Source organism: Trematomus bernacchii, unplaced genomic scaffold (assembly GCF_902827165.1).
Source record: "Trematomus bernacchii unplaced genomic scaffold, fTreBer1.1, whole genome shotgun sequence".
NCBI lineage: Eukaryota > Metazoa > Chordata > Actinopteri > Perciformes > Nototheniidae > Trematomus > Trematomus bernacchii.
This window is the reverse complement of record NW_022987869.1, coordinates 3,515,142-3,529,765: the sequence shown is the minus strand read 5'-3', so window position 1 is coordinate 3,529,765 and position 14,624 is coordinate 3,515,142. Positions and strand designations below refer to the sequence as shown.

At 41.5% G+C, this 14,624-nt stretch overlaps 1 protein-coding gene across 1 annotated transcript in view; it reads left to right on the top strand.

Annotated features, from left to right (window-relative positions):
- LOC117469347 (ras-related protein Rab-5C-like) overlaps positions 1 to 9,053 on the top strand; it is a 41,527-nt gene extending 32,474 nt beyond the window's left edge. The window contains exons 2-5 of the mRNA XM_034113779.1: positions 3,610 to 3,761; positions 4,080 to 4,202; positions 4,311 to 4,404; positions 8,128 to 9,053. Coding sequence (XP_033969670.1) covers positions 3,610 to 3,761; positions 4,080 to 4,202; positions 4,311 to 4,404; positions 8,128 to 8,255 — 497 coding nt within the window. The 3' untranslated portion in view covers positions 8,256 to 9,053. The remainder of the gene's footprint in view (positions 1 to 3,609; positions 3,762 to 4,079; positions 4,203 to 4,310; positions 4,405 to 8,127) is intronic.
- Positions 9,054 to 14,624: the final 5,571 nt, after the last annotated feature.

The window sequence follows — 14,624 nt, the reverse complement described above, 5'->3', positions numbered from 1 at the left end:
TAATAACATAATTATCCATATTTTATTTATTTATTTCACATGTAAATAAAGCAATGTTAATTCGTTTAACAATTTGTTTAGTTTTTCCCTTTAAAAAATAACAAAAAGTACCTACAAGAATACCGTTAAAGTACCGGATCGATAAGCAGTTTCGATAAGAGTAGTAGTACTGTTAAAAACCTTAACGATACCCATCCCTATATATTACACAAGTAAAGTGTTAAGAGAATGAAATGTTGCTTTACGAATTTCAACACTTGATGCTGTCACATTGATTCCAATTTCAGATACCTGTATTTGCCTAACTGAATTAGTTTAAAGAGAGAAAAGATGTTGACTAAAAGTTGACTAAAATGTAATTTTTCATAGACTAAAAGTTGACTAAAAAGTTTTGAGTTTTCGTCGACTAAAACTAGACTAAAACTACGAAGGATAGGAATGACTAAAATGTGACTAAAACTAATAACCATTTTCGTCTAAAGACTAAGACTAAATCAAAAACAGCTGCCAAAATTAACACTGCAGGAGTGGCAGAACCAGTTATTTGCAACAGATCACCTGACTTTCCTTATGAGCCACACAGCTCCTCACACATGGCAGACGTTTATATTGATTTAACAGAGACGTATTACATTTCTAAATATTGTTTAGATAATAGAAGCTTGAACTGGACAGAACAACTCTTTAGATTGTCTTCTGGAAACACCAGTTCCTAGGTAGCAGAGGAGTGAGGTTACTTGAAACAGGAAGGAATTGAGAAAACAATGGGGGTTTCCTGGAACTCCTGTAGCACAGGGGAGCTGGTGAAACACTTGTGTTTAGGTTTCAAACAAGACAACTATAATGTGTCGGTAGCTTTGACATTTTGCAAAGTTAGGGAGTTAAATTACTGGGACAGCTTGAGGGCTACATAGGTACACTTTTAACTTGGCTGTTCAGTGCAAATCCTCCAGCTGGAAAAACCACAGGGACAGGTTTCCACTGGAGCGGCTGACTTCTGAAGCTGGGCTTCATTATTTCATTAAAGCTAGGGAAGGTACTTTATTGTTGGCATCATTGGGCAAAAACAACATTTTCTCTCAATTTCTGAAATGCTTAGCCGATATTGTCAGACTTTATTTGTTAAGACTTTCTCTTTTTTCACATGCTTTGCTGTGTGGACAGTTGTTGCTAATGCATGCATTGTATCTTCTCTGTGCTTGATTCATGCTTTCACCATCAGAAACTCCTGCTGAGGCTGCTTTTGTAGAAAACCCACTTAGAGCGTTTTCTTCCCGAAATGACCTGTGATTGGCCAAAGTCTTCAGTCACAGGCTAGACTTTCAACAGACTGAAAACCAAACAAAGAAGATCTGCAGAAGTTTTCGTTTACACCCCTAGAAGTACAATATGCTGAAAGGCTATTATTGAACAATAACGCCAGCTTTGATTCTTTCCCACTGGCCTTAACACTCTAACGGGTCTGCACACAACCTTTAAAACACTGATAAACGTGATACATTTATTGATCCGAGCTGTCAAATCAAGAAATTGCTTGGATATTGAATACCTAGTAGATAAGGCTGCAAGAAACATAATTTCATTATTGTTCAATTGGCTGATTACAGAGCCCAATATGACGTCTTCAGTTTGCTTGTTGTAGGAACAACAGTCTAAAGCTTTGTGTTGTTGTAAAACAGAGAAAAGCAGCAAGTGGACGAGCAGGAACTTGTTTCTTCTTAAAACATTTGATGAATGGACTAATTTTCGGTGTATAAATCGTAAACGTTATCTGGGAACATGTGGCATTCACTATCTTGTGTAATGCTGAAAGGTCAGTTATATGTCATATAGAAACATAACTTCTTTTGGTGTCAACTCTTTTTAATGTTACGTTAAAAACAACTTTTATTTTCCATGTTTCCTTCATCCTATGAGTAATATGGCTGTAGGATGTGGGGACAGGATGCTCAGTGCTATACACACACCAAAGACTTACAACGAGTCAGCATGTTTTATACTGAATCCTGTGGTCAGCTGAATGCATGGTCAAAGATTACAAAGCTTTAAAGGTCCCATGTCATGCTTTTCCGGTTATTACCCGTCCCCTTGTGTGTTATGAAGGTTTTTATGCATGTAAACGGTCTGCAGAGTCAAAACCCCTCTAAGTACACCCTGTAGGGAGTAAAACTCTAACACAGAAAAGACCTGTCTATGCTGCCCCAGAACGCCTCGTTGGAGATTTCTCATTTACTTCCTGGGTACTGTGACGTGGGGATACCCAGAGGCCACACCCTCTGCCAGCCTTTCACGAAACAAAGCTTCCCAAACCTTTCAGCGATTCATGCCGGATATGTACAGCGTAGGGCACTGAAGAACGATGCTGTTCCTACTTTGTTTGGACCAGCGGGAGATTTGGGTACACAACCTGTAAGTATTCATTGTTGTTTGTGTATTTATGATGTTTAAAACAAACAAGGTATCTACCACGACTGTTTAAATGGGTAAACGTTTTTCGGGCTACTGAGTTGGGATCGCGGAGAAATGCTCTCCGCAGACCCATTCTCACAGCGTTATAAACCTATTTCTTACTCAATATCAAGCCACACTTATTGTTTTTACTTCGGCTGTGAGTGTTTGTGTGTGCTCAGGATGAGTTTTGCTTGTTCTCGCTGTATCGCCGACCCGGAAACCTGTCCGCTCCTCGCAGCAGATCGCAGCAACGAGCCTCTCAACGTCCCGACCAATCAGAGCACACTGGGCTCACAGGGAGGGGGGGGGGCAGGAGCTCCAACAAGCCGTTTAGGACAGAGAGTGAATACCTGGTGAATACACATACTTTACAGAGATGCTGTATGAGAAACCAATGTGAGTTTGGAAAATTGCACAATATAAATCTATTCTAGTATACCTCAACAATGGAAATATGATCAGTAGAAATGGCCATGACATGGGACCTTTAAAGTATGTACAAGTTAGTGCTCAGGTTTCCTCTGTCATGTGACAGGCTCCTGACTCAGCGAGGTGTATACAGTTGTACCAGCTTGTTGTGTGATACAGTATGTGTTTACTACACATTATACATTTTCTCTTTTTTTTGTATTTCCGTGACAGTTTTTCTGACCTTTATGGCATGTTTCCTACTTTTTGGTAATTCTCAGGGGGTTAGTTAGTCAGGACATTCATGCCCATTTGTAACTGATAGAAACATTGCATCACTGCCTACCAGAGACTATTCCGCTAAGAGTCAACTCAACAAAATAGCTTCCAACAAAACAAAGTAACTTACAGTAGCTATCCCAAGGTAGCTGAACAACAAAAGTAAAATATATTGTGGAAACTCTCACATGCAAAAAGTCCTCTTTAATGGAGGAAAAGAAGGTGCAGGGGGAGAGTCATGAAAAACATTCTTTAAGTTGGAAAGAGACCAACAGTAATAACACTTGAAAGCGGAAGTGAGGGAAAAGTTATGATTCCTTTTTCTTTTTTTAAATGTATCACTCCAGTGAGTGATCAATCCTTATTGATTCATCTTAGTCTCAATCACTGCATCCAAAAGTTTGGATTTGAACTTGCGGATGACTTTTCTGTGATTTTCTGCTCTTATATTCTTTATGACTTTCTTTCCAGCTGCCTTCCTCACACAGACGGTATGTTTGGATGACACAACAGTGAAGTTTGAGATCTGGGACACTGCCGGACACGAGCGATATCAAAGCTGGGTGCCCTTGTACTACAGGGGAGCCCAGGCCGCCATCGTGGTCTACGACATCACCAACACAGTAAGTTGTTTTTAAAGTGTCTTTTGTTTGTCGACCCTCGTCTTCCAGTTTGGGTTGATGATTCAAGATTCAAGTTTCTTTAGCTACAGTGTAGATATGGCAATGAAAAACGTCACAGGCTCCTCCAGCAGTGCAAAATGAATATATATAGGACATAAAACTAATAAAACAGATAAAATAGTGCAAGAGAATTCCTCGACTAAAGACGGCTACAGACCTTCGCCCTTTTAACTCTTACAGTCAAATGTGACTTTTAAAAACATCAGGGATTTACATTTTAAAGGAACAATGTCTAATTGTTTTTTTGTTTTTTTAAAGGATACATTCACACGTGCAAAGAACCAGGTGAAGGAGCTCCAGCGACAAGCCAGCCCGAACATTGTTATCGCACTGGCAGGAAACAAAGCCGACCTGGCCAACAAGAGAGCCATAGATTTCCAGGTAAAGAAGGATTTTACTGTCTGATAATAAAGTTAACAATACATTCATTAAATGCTTAAATTAATAAATAAATGCTGTATATTTGTCCGTGTTCCATTTATATTTTAGGAAGCACAAGCATATGCAGATGACAACAGTTTGCTCTTCATGGAAACTTCCGCCAAGACTGCTATGAATGTCAATGAGATTTTTATGGCTATAGGTAAGTGCTCCTCAGAACTAACAAGGCAACATTGATTATGATCATACATATAGTTGAACATTCGTTCTATTGATAATCAGTTACCGTTTAACCTACAAAGATTATTGAGAGGAGTATCTCCTATATCTGTGCAGATATTCTTATTCTACCAACTAAAAAACAAGATTACTCTAAACATGAAATTAATATTGAGGTTAAAATCAGGTTGTTTCCTCATTCCAACATTGAATGGTTCAAACATGGGAATTTGCTTTACAATACAGTGAATATAATACATTTTGATTTGAACTGAGGGACTAATAAAACGGGGAATAAAATATTGAATGACGTCATCTCTAGAAAATTGTTTCAGTCATTTCTGATGTTTTAACGAGAAAGCTATCAGGAAAATAATTGGAAGAATAATCTCAAGGTTCAAGGTTCAAGGTTCTTTATTGTCAATCTGACATAGCTACAGAGTAATTATGCAGTTGAAAATCTTATGTCACAGGCTTCTCCAACAATGCAACATAATAACATAACATAATAACAATAAGAGCAAGAGCAATACAAAAATAATAATAGTTATAAAAATGAAATAAAGTTATGATGTGGAATAGTGCAGTATGAGTCTATATACAAGTTATTGGAATGATATATATATATTAGGTATTAGATACATACTACTGAGTAGCAGTTGAATGTTTGATGTTGTTTCAACAGTTCAATTGTTTAACAGTCTCACTGCCCGCGGGAAGAAACTGTCTCCGAATCTTCTTGTCCTTGCCCGGATGCTGCGGTAACGTCTGCCAGACGGCAACAGAAAGAACAGTTTGTGGCTGGGGTGATGGGGGTCTTTGATAATCCGTAGTGATTTCTTCCTGAGCCGCTGGGAGTAAAGGTCCTCCATGGATGGCAGCTCCGTCCTGGTGATGTGCTGTGCAGTTTTCACCACCCTCTGTAAAGCCTTACGATCGAGGTCGGTGCAGCTGCCGTACCAGGCCGTCATGCTGCCAGTGAGGATACTCTCTATCGTGCACCTGTAGAAGTTGCAGAGTATCCTGGAATCCATTTTGAACCTCCTCAGCCTGCGGAGGAAGAAGAGCCGCTGTCGAGCTTTCTTGGTGATGGTGGTGGTGTGAAGAGACCATGTCAGGTCCTCAGTGATGTGGACCCCAAGGAACCTGAAGCTTTTGACTCTCTCCACCGTAGTCCCATTGATGGCGATGGGGGCGTGTCCCTCTCCCTGCTGCTTCCTGTAATCCACAATCAGCTCCTTTGTTTTGCTGATGTTGAGATGGAGGTTGTTCTCCTGGCACCAAGATGTCAGGTTTTCGACCTCCTCTCTGTATGCCGTCTCGTCATCGTCTGTGATCTGGCCGATGACGGTCGTGTCATCAGCAAACTTCACGATGGTGTTGGAGCTGTGTGTGGCCACGCAGTCGTGGGTGAACAGGGAGTAGAGGAGAGGGCTGAGCACGCAGCCTTGAGGGGCACCGGTGTTAAGAATCAGGGTGGAGGATGTGATGTTTCCCACCCGCACTGCCTGGGGTCTGCCCGTCAGGAAGTTCAGGATCCAGTCGCAGAGGGCGCTGTTGAGCCCGAGGTCTCTGAGCTTGATGGCCAGCTTGGAGGGCACAATGGTGTTGAATGCTGAACTGTAGTCAATGAACAGCATTCTCACATATGTGTTCCTGTTCTTCGGGTCCAGGTGTGAGAGGGCAGTGTGGAGGGTGAGGGCTATGGCGTCGTCTGTGGACCTGTTTGCTCTGTAGGCAAACTGCAGGGGGTCCAGAGATTCAGGGAGGGAGGAGGTGATGAATAATTTGACTAACCGCTCAAAGCACTTCATTATGATGGAGGTGAGTGCTACTGGGCGGTAGTCGTTGGGGCAGGTGATGATTGTCTTTTTGGGGACAGGAATGATGGTGGAGTGTTTAAGACATGTGGGGACTACAGACTGCAGCAGGGACCTGTTGAAGATGTCTGTGAACACCTCTGCCAGCTGAACTGCACACACCCTGAGAACACGGCCAGGGATGCCATCAGGTCCAGGAGCCTTGTGTGGGTTAACCCTTTTAAAGGATTTACACACATCTGCCCTATTTAAAACAAAAGGGCAGTGTAGCTCCTGGTCCCTCTGTACCTCCACAGCCTGGCTGCTCTCAAAGCGTGCAAAAAAACTGTTTAGCTCATCTGGGAGAGATGCGCACGCAGACACTCCCGCAGCACCCCCCGCTGCTCCTTTGTAGTCAGTCATTGTCCTTAGTCCCGCCCACATATTCCTAGTGTTACAGCCTTTGAAGTCAGATTCCACCTTCTTTTTGTACTGTCTCTTTGCATTTTTTATTGCTCTCCGGAGATCATACCTAGACTTCCTGTACTCCTCCAAATCTCCCGCTGTGTGCGCGAGAGTGCGCGCTTTCAGTTTGCCGCGCACCTCACCGTTTACCCAGGGCTTTTGATTTGGGAATGTCCGTACAGAAACCTTCGGTACCACGTCATCGATGCATTTCCCAATGTAGCAGATGACAGTGTCCGTGTGTGTGTTGATGTTATTGTCCTCAAACACACTCCAATCCGTAGATGCAAAGCAATCCTGCAGTGCTGAATCTGACTCCTCGCTCCATCGTTGTACTGTCCTTGTTATCGGTCTGTCCCTTTTAAGTTTCTGCTTGTAAGCAGGCAACAACAGTAGTGAAATATGGTCTGATTTGCCGAAGGGAGGGCGAGGGAGAGCCTTATATCCATTCCGGAAAGGGGAATAAACATGGTCCAGTATGTTTCCCCCGCGCGTCGGGAAGTTGATGTGTTGGTAATATTTTGGCAAAACCTTCTTCATGTTGGCGGTGTTGAAATCTCCGGCCACAACGAACGCCGCATCTGGCCGTGAAGTCTCGGTTTTATCAATAAACCCAAACAGCTGATCGAGTGCCGTGTTGTTGTCGGCGAGTGGCTGCGGCGGGATATACACTGCTGTTATCACAACAGATGTGAATTCCCTCGGCAGATGGAAGGCCCGACATGAGATCATGAGGTGCTCTAGCTGTGCGGAACAGTCCGATGAAATAATCTTCACATCTGAGCACCAGTTGTTGTTAGTCATTACACACACACCGCCTCCCTTACTTTTCCCCGAGTTTGCAGTCCGGTCCTGACGAAAAATAGAGAATCCGTCAGGGACAATAGCGGAGTCCGGGATAGCGGGGTTGAGCCAAGTCTCAGTGAGAATTAACACGTTACAGTTCTTAATGTCCCGTTGAAAAGCAATCCGGCTTCTGAGTTCATCTAGCTTATTTTCAATGGATTGAACATTAGCCAGAAGAATACTCGGAAGAGGGGGCCGATTCTCACGTTTTCTCAGTCTGACCAGCAACCCGGCCCGGCATCCTCGCTTTGTCTTCTTCTTGCGTCTCTCAGGTAGAACAGCAACAGGTAGCCATGGTGAATCTCCATTGTCTGTCGGAGGGTTAATATTGTCCACGAAGTTTCGCAATTGGAAAAGTTCCTCTCTGCTATATTGTATGGCAGAGTAGGTGCGGTCGGCTAGCATGTTGCGAACCATGTTAAAAGTAAAACGGCAAAAGTAAAAGAAATATGTACAAAATACGAAAATGGGCAAAGTTGGAGAGGAGCACAAAGACAATGCGGCCATCTTCACCGGCGCATCTAAATTGACAATAGTCATTTGGTGCTTTGCCATGTTGCCTTTATGCAAGTCCTAATTGATTGTATTCCAAACAGCCAAGAAGCTCCCTAAGAACGAGCCTCAGGGTGCAGCGGGGGCCGGCGGGCGGGCCCAAGGCGGCGTGGACCTGCAGGAAGCTGCACCACAGGGCAGGAGTGGCCAGTGCTGTGGGGGCGGGAACTAACCAACACAACCAATCAACAGCTTCGATCAACCAGACCAGAGATTAGCCAACTGTCAAACAATGTCCCAATGGTCGAACCACTCCACGGTAGGACCAACCACCCAATGAGCAACACGGCACCAATTAACTGTTTGGCAAACGAGTCCACTGGCCAGTAACCTGCCAGACCCCTCTGACGGTTGAACCAAGAAAACAACCCACAGGCCCATTTGCAGAATCATGTTTTAACCCCAGGACTTGCCAATCCATGACCTCTCGATTGATGATGGATACTTGACGTCACCTATAAGGGGAAAAAAACAAAACATCCCAATCATGGAAGAAGGAAAAAAAAACGTCATTGACACAAATGACACATCATAGCGCCATCTTGCTCACTTTTTGTTTCTGTATTTGTGTAGAAGATAAAAAAGAAAGCAACAGGAATGAATATAAACCGGCTCATTGGCCCTGTCCTTTCTCTTCTGCTTCCCCATGCTCCATAAAGTTCTTACGTGTTTCCATCATGGTCTTATGACACTGCTCAGACCTCCAGGTGCATGCAGCAGCCCTTCACTTTTCTGTCTTGTTCCTGGTCATCTTCCTGGAAAAGACGAAGAGAGAAGGTGGAGAACAGGAATGGACAGATAATTCCTTCTTGATAAAGATGTGTAGATGTAATTATTACATTGTTATTGTTATCACTATTATTATGATTACTTCCACTTCTTATGACACAGGCTGTTCAGTTTGATTTGAAAGCCTTTATGGTTTTACAATCATCCGTCTTTGTTATCAAACCATAAACAGTAAATAGTACTTTATTGACATTGTCCCCCATAAGTAATGTTAGCATTAATGTAATGTTTTTTAATCATGAGTGTACAATGACAAATACATAAAGCAAGATTTGTTTTCTTGACCAAAACCACAACTGTGTGTTGACAACATTGCTGTATTTGTATCAGACTTTTCAAGTGTTATAATCAATCAGTAGTTATTGTCAAAACAATATTGTCCCAATCTCTACATGATGTTTTGTCAACTTTAATTATTTTGTGATGGATTTTTTTACGTGTTAATTTTTTTTCTTCTGAAATCGATGGAATTAAATGCACTGGTTCTGTCTCATCATCTTGTGTATTGAGATGTTATCGTCAGATTTATTCCCTTTTCTTTTCTTTTCTCTGTCTTTGTTTTTACTCTTCATATCAAGGGAGGGGTTGCTTTCAACTGTACTGTCATCCTGTTATGGCATCAACAACTAGCACAACAGTACCTGCACAGCAGCCACTGCTGTGAAGTTGGTGGGGGGATAATGGGAAAGGGTGGGTAATGGGTAAAGAAACAAAAACAAAAATGTAATTTTACCAATAAACAAGGGCAAGGTATAATTTCTGTATGCCTGTTTAATCATTTCAACATAACCAATCATTGATGACTCAGTTGTTTGTATAGCTGCCAACCTCCAGTGGGACATTATGTTGTTACCTTTTAAAACTGGGTCGTAGTTCTGACTTCAGTTTTCTTTAATATAATACTTTTTACTTATAGACTTTTCAGTGTGAAACCATTGAACAACATTCATAAATACAACTGACTTGTGTCCAGAAACTACTTTACCCACAATCACTGCAATCGAATAGTGTGCACTTTAGATGCATAAACAACCACGAAGAATAAGACATTATAAACCAAGGCAGATGTAATCACTCTTCCAATTACATTAAAATAATACATGAAAAGCGATTTTATAATCTGAATTTATATCAATATCATTTGTACTTACAATTATGTAATTGCAGTCTGTAAAAGCAAGTAACTGCCAAAATAATACTAACACTCATTTTAGAATGAAAACAGTTATATTCAATTCGATTAGAAAAGAAAGCACTGAACCTAAAAACTTCTGTTTTAGTATAAAGATTTTTTTTAGAAAAAAAGCTGACAACATAATTTAAGGTAATTTGCAAACGTAGGTAACGAACAATTTACAGCGCAGAATAACATAACACCGACTAGACTTATATGCAAATAATGTTAAAATTAAGCAATACATAGAGAATACAAGATAAATATACAGGAAATTAAATGACTACAATTTAGAGACGTGATACTATCTATCTAAACATCTATTTGAGAGTTAAGTCTATGACATCAGACCACATTTTATTTCAGTGCTGTTTTTATGGCCCGAGGTGTAGCTTCGCACTGTGACCACTAGAGGCCTCTGAGCACAATGAAGAAAGCATATTTCAAGAGTTGGCCTAACAAAACTTCCGGTGAAGACATTCAAAATAAAACATTCAAATTACGAGGAGGTGTCGATAAATGCCGTAATATCATAGACTGTATATATAAATGGACGTAGGGTCCGTGACGTCACCCATAGGATTCTGCAGAGTTGCAGAGAAGCCTAAAGTAGGCGGTGTCGGCCACTAACGTCTCAACAGTGACGTCAGAGTCTAACTCCCGCCTGCTCCAGCCTGATCCAAATAAGGGCAAAGAGGCTGAGCCGAGGCGGGACCTCCTGCCACCGAGCTGGAAGTTCCAGAGCTAGCTCAAGCTACCAAGCTAAGCTAACATGCTCCCCGTCTGCACACTGCCGTCGCATTTTACGTTTCTAAGGTAAGCGGACATGAAACTATTCAGCAAAACTATAAATAATAATCTAAGTTATTGAGTTTTTAGCATAATACTTCAGAATCTTAAAATCCCTTAACGTTTGTATGCAATTGTGCTAAATTCAACACTGGAATCAAGCAAATTTTAATATGTTTGCATGACATTAGTTATTTATATTTTGCTATCACTTAATTATACGTTTAATACATTTAAGTCAAGCTAAGGTACTATGGTACTAGTTAGTGCTCTTACCTGTGAGGCCTCCTCCAAACAGCATTATAACCAGACTGTATCATTAAAACTACAAGTACCAGTTCTAGATCCTTGACTTTAGACAAACAATTCAAAAGACAAAATGTATTTAAAGACCAATCTTTATTTGAATGTGCCTCTTAACCTGAGATATTAGTTATACAGTAATAGTATTGACAATCTAAAAAAACTGAGCAACTCAACAGTCAACTTTATATTTCTTATTGTCTAAAGCATTTATTATTTTCATTTTTCCCCTCTTATATTCAGTGTGGACGGATTGAGACAGCGTGGTGTCCCGAGAGCTGCAGAGACTTCAGGGAGAAACCTCCGTGTGATGGACGTCCTGTCTGTTGGTTTGGAGAGGACTGAGGGTCTTTCCTCTGCGAGGAGGACCAGGCCTGATGAAGGAGGACCAGGCCTGATGGAGGAGCACATGCTGGGCATAGCTGATACCAACTGCACAGCTAGTCTGTCACTTTATTTGACTAAATGTGTTTACTTATACATTTAATAGGTTTACACCTTCTGTCCATATGTGCTTTTTATTTAAAACATTTTTGATTAACTTTTGGTTCACATTTCAATAAATTGAATTTGTATTTGCACTCCTTTTGTCCATTATTCTTACTGAAAATGTTAGATTACACATTCACATCTGACTGAAGATTGGCCCCATTTATTTGTGACGTTGCAAACTCTGCGTGAGCGTGCTGCATAAGCCGAGATGATGTGGTGTGCATAGTTGAACCTTTTCATATTTAAGTTTGTAGCAAATAGAGGGTGTGTGTGTGTGTGTGTGTGTGTGTGTGTGTGTGTGTGCACGGGTGCGTGTGTGTGTGTGCACGCGTTAGTTTTAACCTCTTACGCACCGCCCCCCCGGTACCGGGCGGATAAACGCGTCATTTGCAGGAAACAACGTCTAAGGCATGTTAATATTTAATAAACTATGAATGTTTTATATCCATGTAACGGGAAGAAACTCAGCTAACTGATCTTTTTTATTTTTTTTTTCAAAAAAAAAACACAATGCTAACACTCAGCCTCTGAATTAGCCACGAGCGAAAAAATACTAACCTATCACTGCACCTAAACTCACTCATAACTCCCTTATTACTTATCCTAGATGCACATCCAACATGTCGATTATGATCGTAAGGAGACACAGAATCGATGGGTGCCCACCTCAACACTCCATGATAAAAACTTTCGACTCTATAAACGAAAACGTACATCAAAACATGTGGCGCTAGGTAGCTACAAACGCTAACATGGCTTACCTGTGTCGTAGTCTAGTCAAAACTGGTCTTCAATGGCATTAAAACGATACAAAACGATGCTGAAGTTAATCCATAGGTTAATCCAATGTGTCTGTGTCCTCTTTGAAATGATTTCTGATAATCCATAAGCAATAAAACTGCTTTTTCGTTTCCAGATGTCAGAGCGAGAGATCGCTTCACTCTGTTGCAAACCTGCGTGCGCGAAGCCCCCACCTCTTTGTTTCACAATGAGTGTGTGTGGGGGACTCCCCCTTCGATTCTATTGGCTCTAACGGTCAGAAAGAGGTGTCAACCATCAAAATCGAACAAGGGGGGCCAGAGATATGGAAAATCCACCCAAATGACCCCAGAAGTGGTTTCTTTTTGCTAAATCTCTCTAAAAAGGTCAAATGTCACTTGTTTTGCATCAATCTTGATACAGGGTACTTATTATATGTTGTACTTTGGATTCCTACAGCTTTTAGTCTACCATCCCATCATTCAAGGGTGGTTTTCACTATAAGTAATGTTTTTTTTTTAGGCGGAGGTAAGAATTTACCTTTTTTTACTATGTTCCATCTGAATTTACTCTGACTGAGAAAAATCTATATTGATTCTGACACTTCTACATCCAACTCACAGATGTAACCTTGCTTTGATAAAATAAATTATTCATATAACCCTTTTAGAAGGGAAGTTGTAGTCATTTGTTTTGGGCATGCCATTTTCGAGCCTGAAACATCAAAAACAGGCTTGGTGCTTAACAGGTTAAAGACCCCCATAAAGCTCAGATTATAACTCGAACCCTGGATATGGCCCTATAATATATTGTTCAAATATAACATAATAGGTGACCTTTAAAGTGTTATCAAAGCTGGTAAAAGTGCAGCTAGTTTTAATGGCTTTGTATACTGCAGGTCTAAAGTTTAATTTAAAGTGGACCTATCATGCTATATTTGAATAATATAGTGTAGGACCATACCTATATAAGGCATATTTATACTTTTTTTTTTTTAAATACCAAACAGATCATGCATTTTAGCCATGCCTCATTTTGCTCAATTTTGACATTTTTTAGCTTTGTTTTTGCAAGGACAGATTATGTGAGAACAGCACCATCTACAGGCCTGGCATATGTACTACAGCGTCTCCAGCGCTTTCGAACGGCAATGGCCGTGGCTGTCTCCTCCTGATTGGTGGAGTTGGCCCAATAGCCGTAGCGCCACTGTCAACAAAAATTGGACTGCTAAGTATTTATTTACTGAAGTCGGAGGTAAAACCGTGTGTTTAGTTTGCGGGGAGCAGATCGCCGTGTTTAAGGAGTACAATGTGAGTCGACATTACGAGACGAAACACGCGGAGAAATATAAAAACTTGACTGACGCTGAAAGGGCGCGGACATCGGAAGCTTTGCTAGCTAAGCTGCAAAAGCAGCAAGGCTTTTTTACCAAGCTTCACACATCCAGTGATGCAGCAACCATGACCAGCTTTGTGATATCCCACAAAATTGCTAAAAACAGTAAGCCGTTCTCGGAGGGGGAGTTTGTCAAAGAGTGCTTGGTGGACTCTGCAGCACTAATATGCCCTGAAAAAAAAGCCGCATTTGAGCAAGTCCCGCTGTCCAGGCGAACCGTGACTAGAAGGATCGAGGACATTGCGGGGAATCTGGAGCTTCAGCTGCAACGTGAAGTGGCAAGTTACGACTTTTTCTCCTTGGCTTTGGACGAGAGCTGTGATGTCCGCGACACAGCCCAGTTACTCGTATTCGTCCGCGGGATAACACCGGACTTCAAGATTACGGAGGAGCTGGCAGCAATGCGGTCGATGAAAGGGACGACGACAGGGAGCGATCTGTTCACGGAGGTAAACGAGTGCATGGACACGCATACATATGTGAACAAACATTTTCAATTATGAAGTTTACGAAATCCAGGTATAGATCCTCTCTCACTGATGATCATCTGTCAGCTGTGCTTCGCATCTCCACCTCAGACATTCAACCTGACTTTGATGCACTCGTTAAAGCCCAGCAGAGACTAGATTTCTCTCACTGAACAAGAAAAGAGAACTTAAAAACACCAAATGAGGTGGTTAGACTACAAATGTTGGCATGTAAAGGCACCAACTAGCAGTGAACTGGGACACTTTCTTTGGAAGCCTTTTTCTCAAAATCACAGTTCAGTGATGTTTAGTGACAGTTCAATATGATGTATCTTGCTTAATATTTGGAGTACAAAGACAATATTGTGATGTC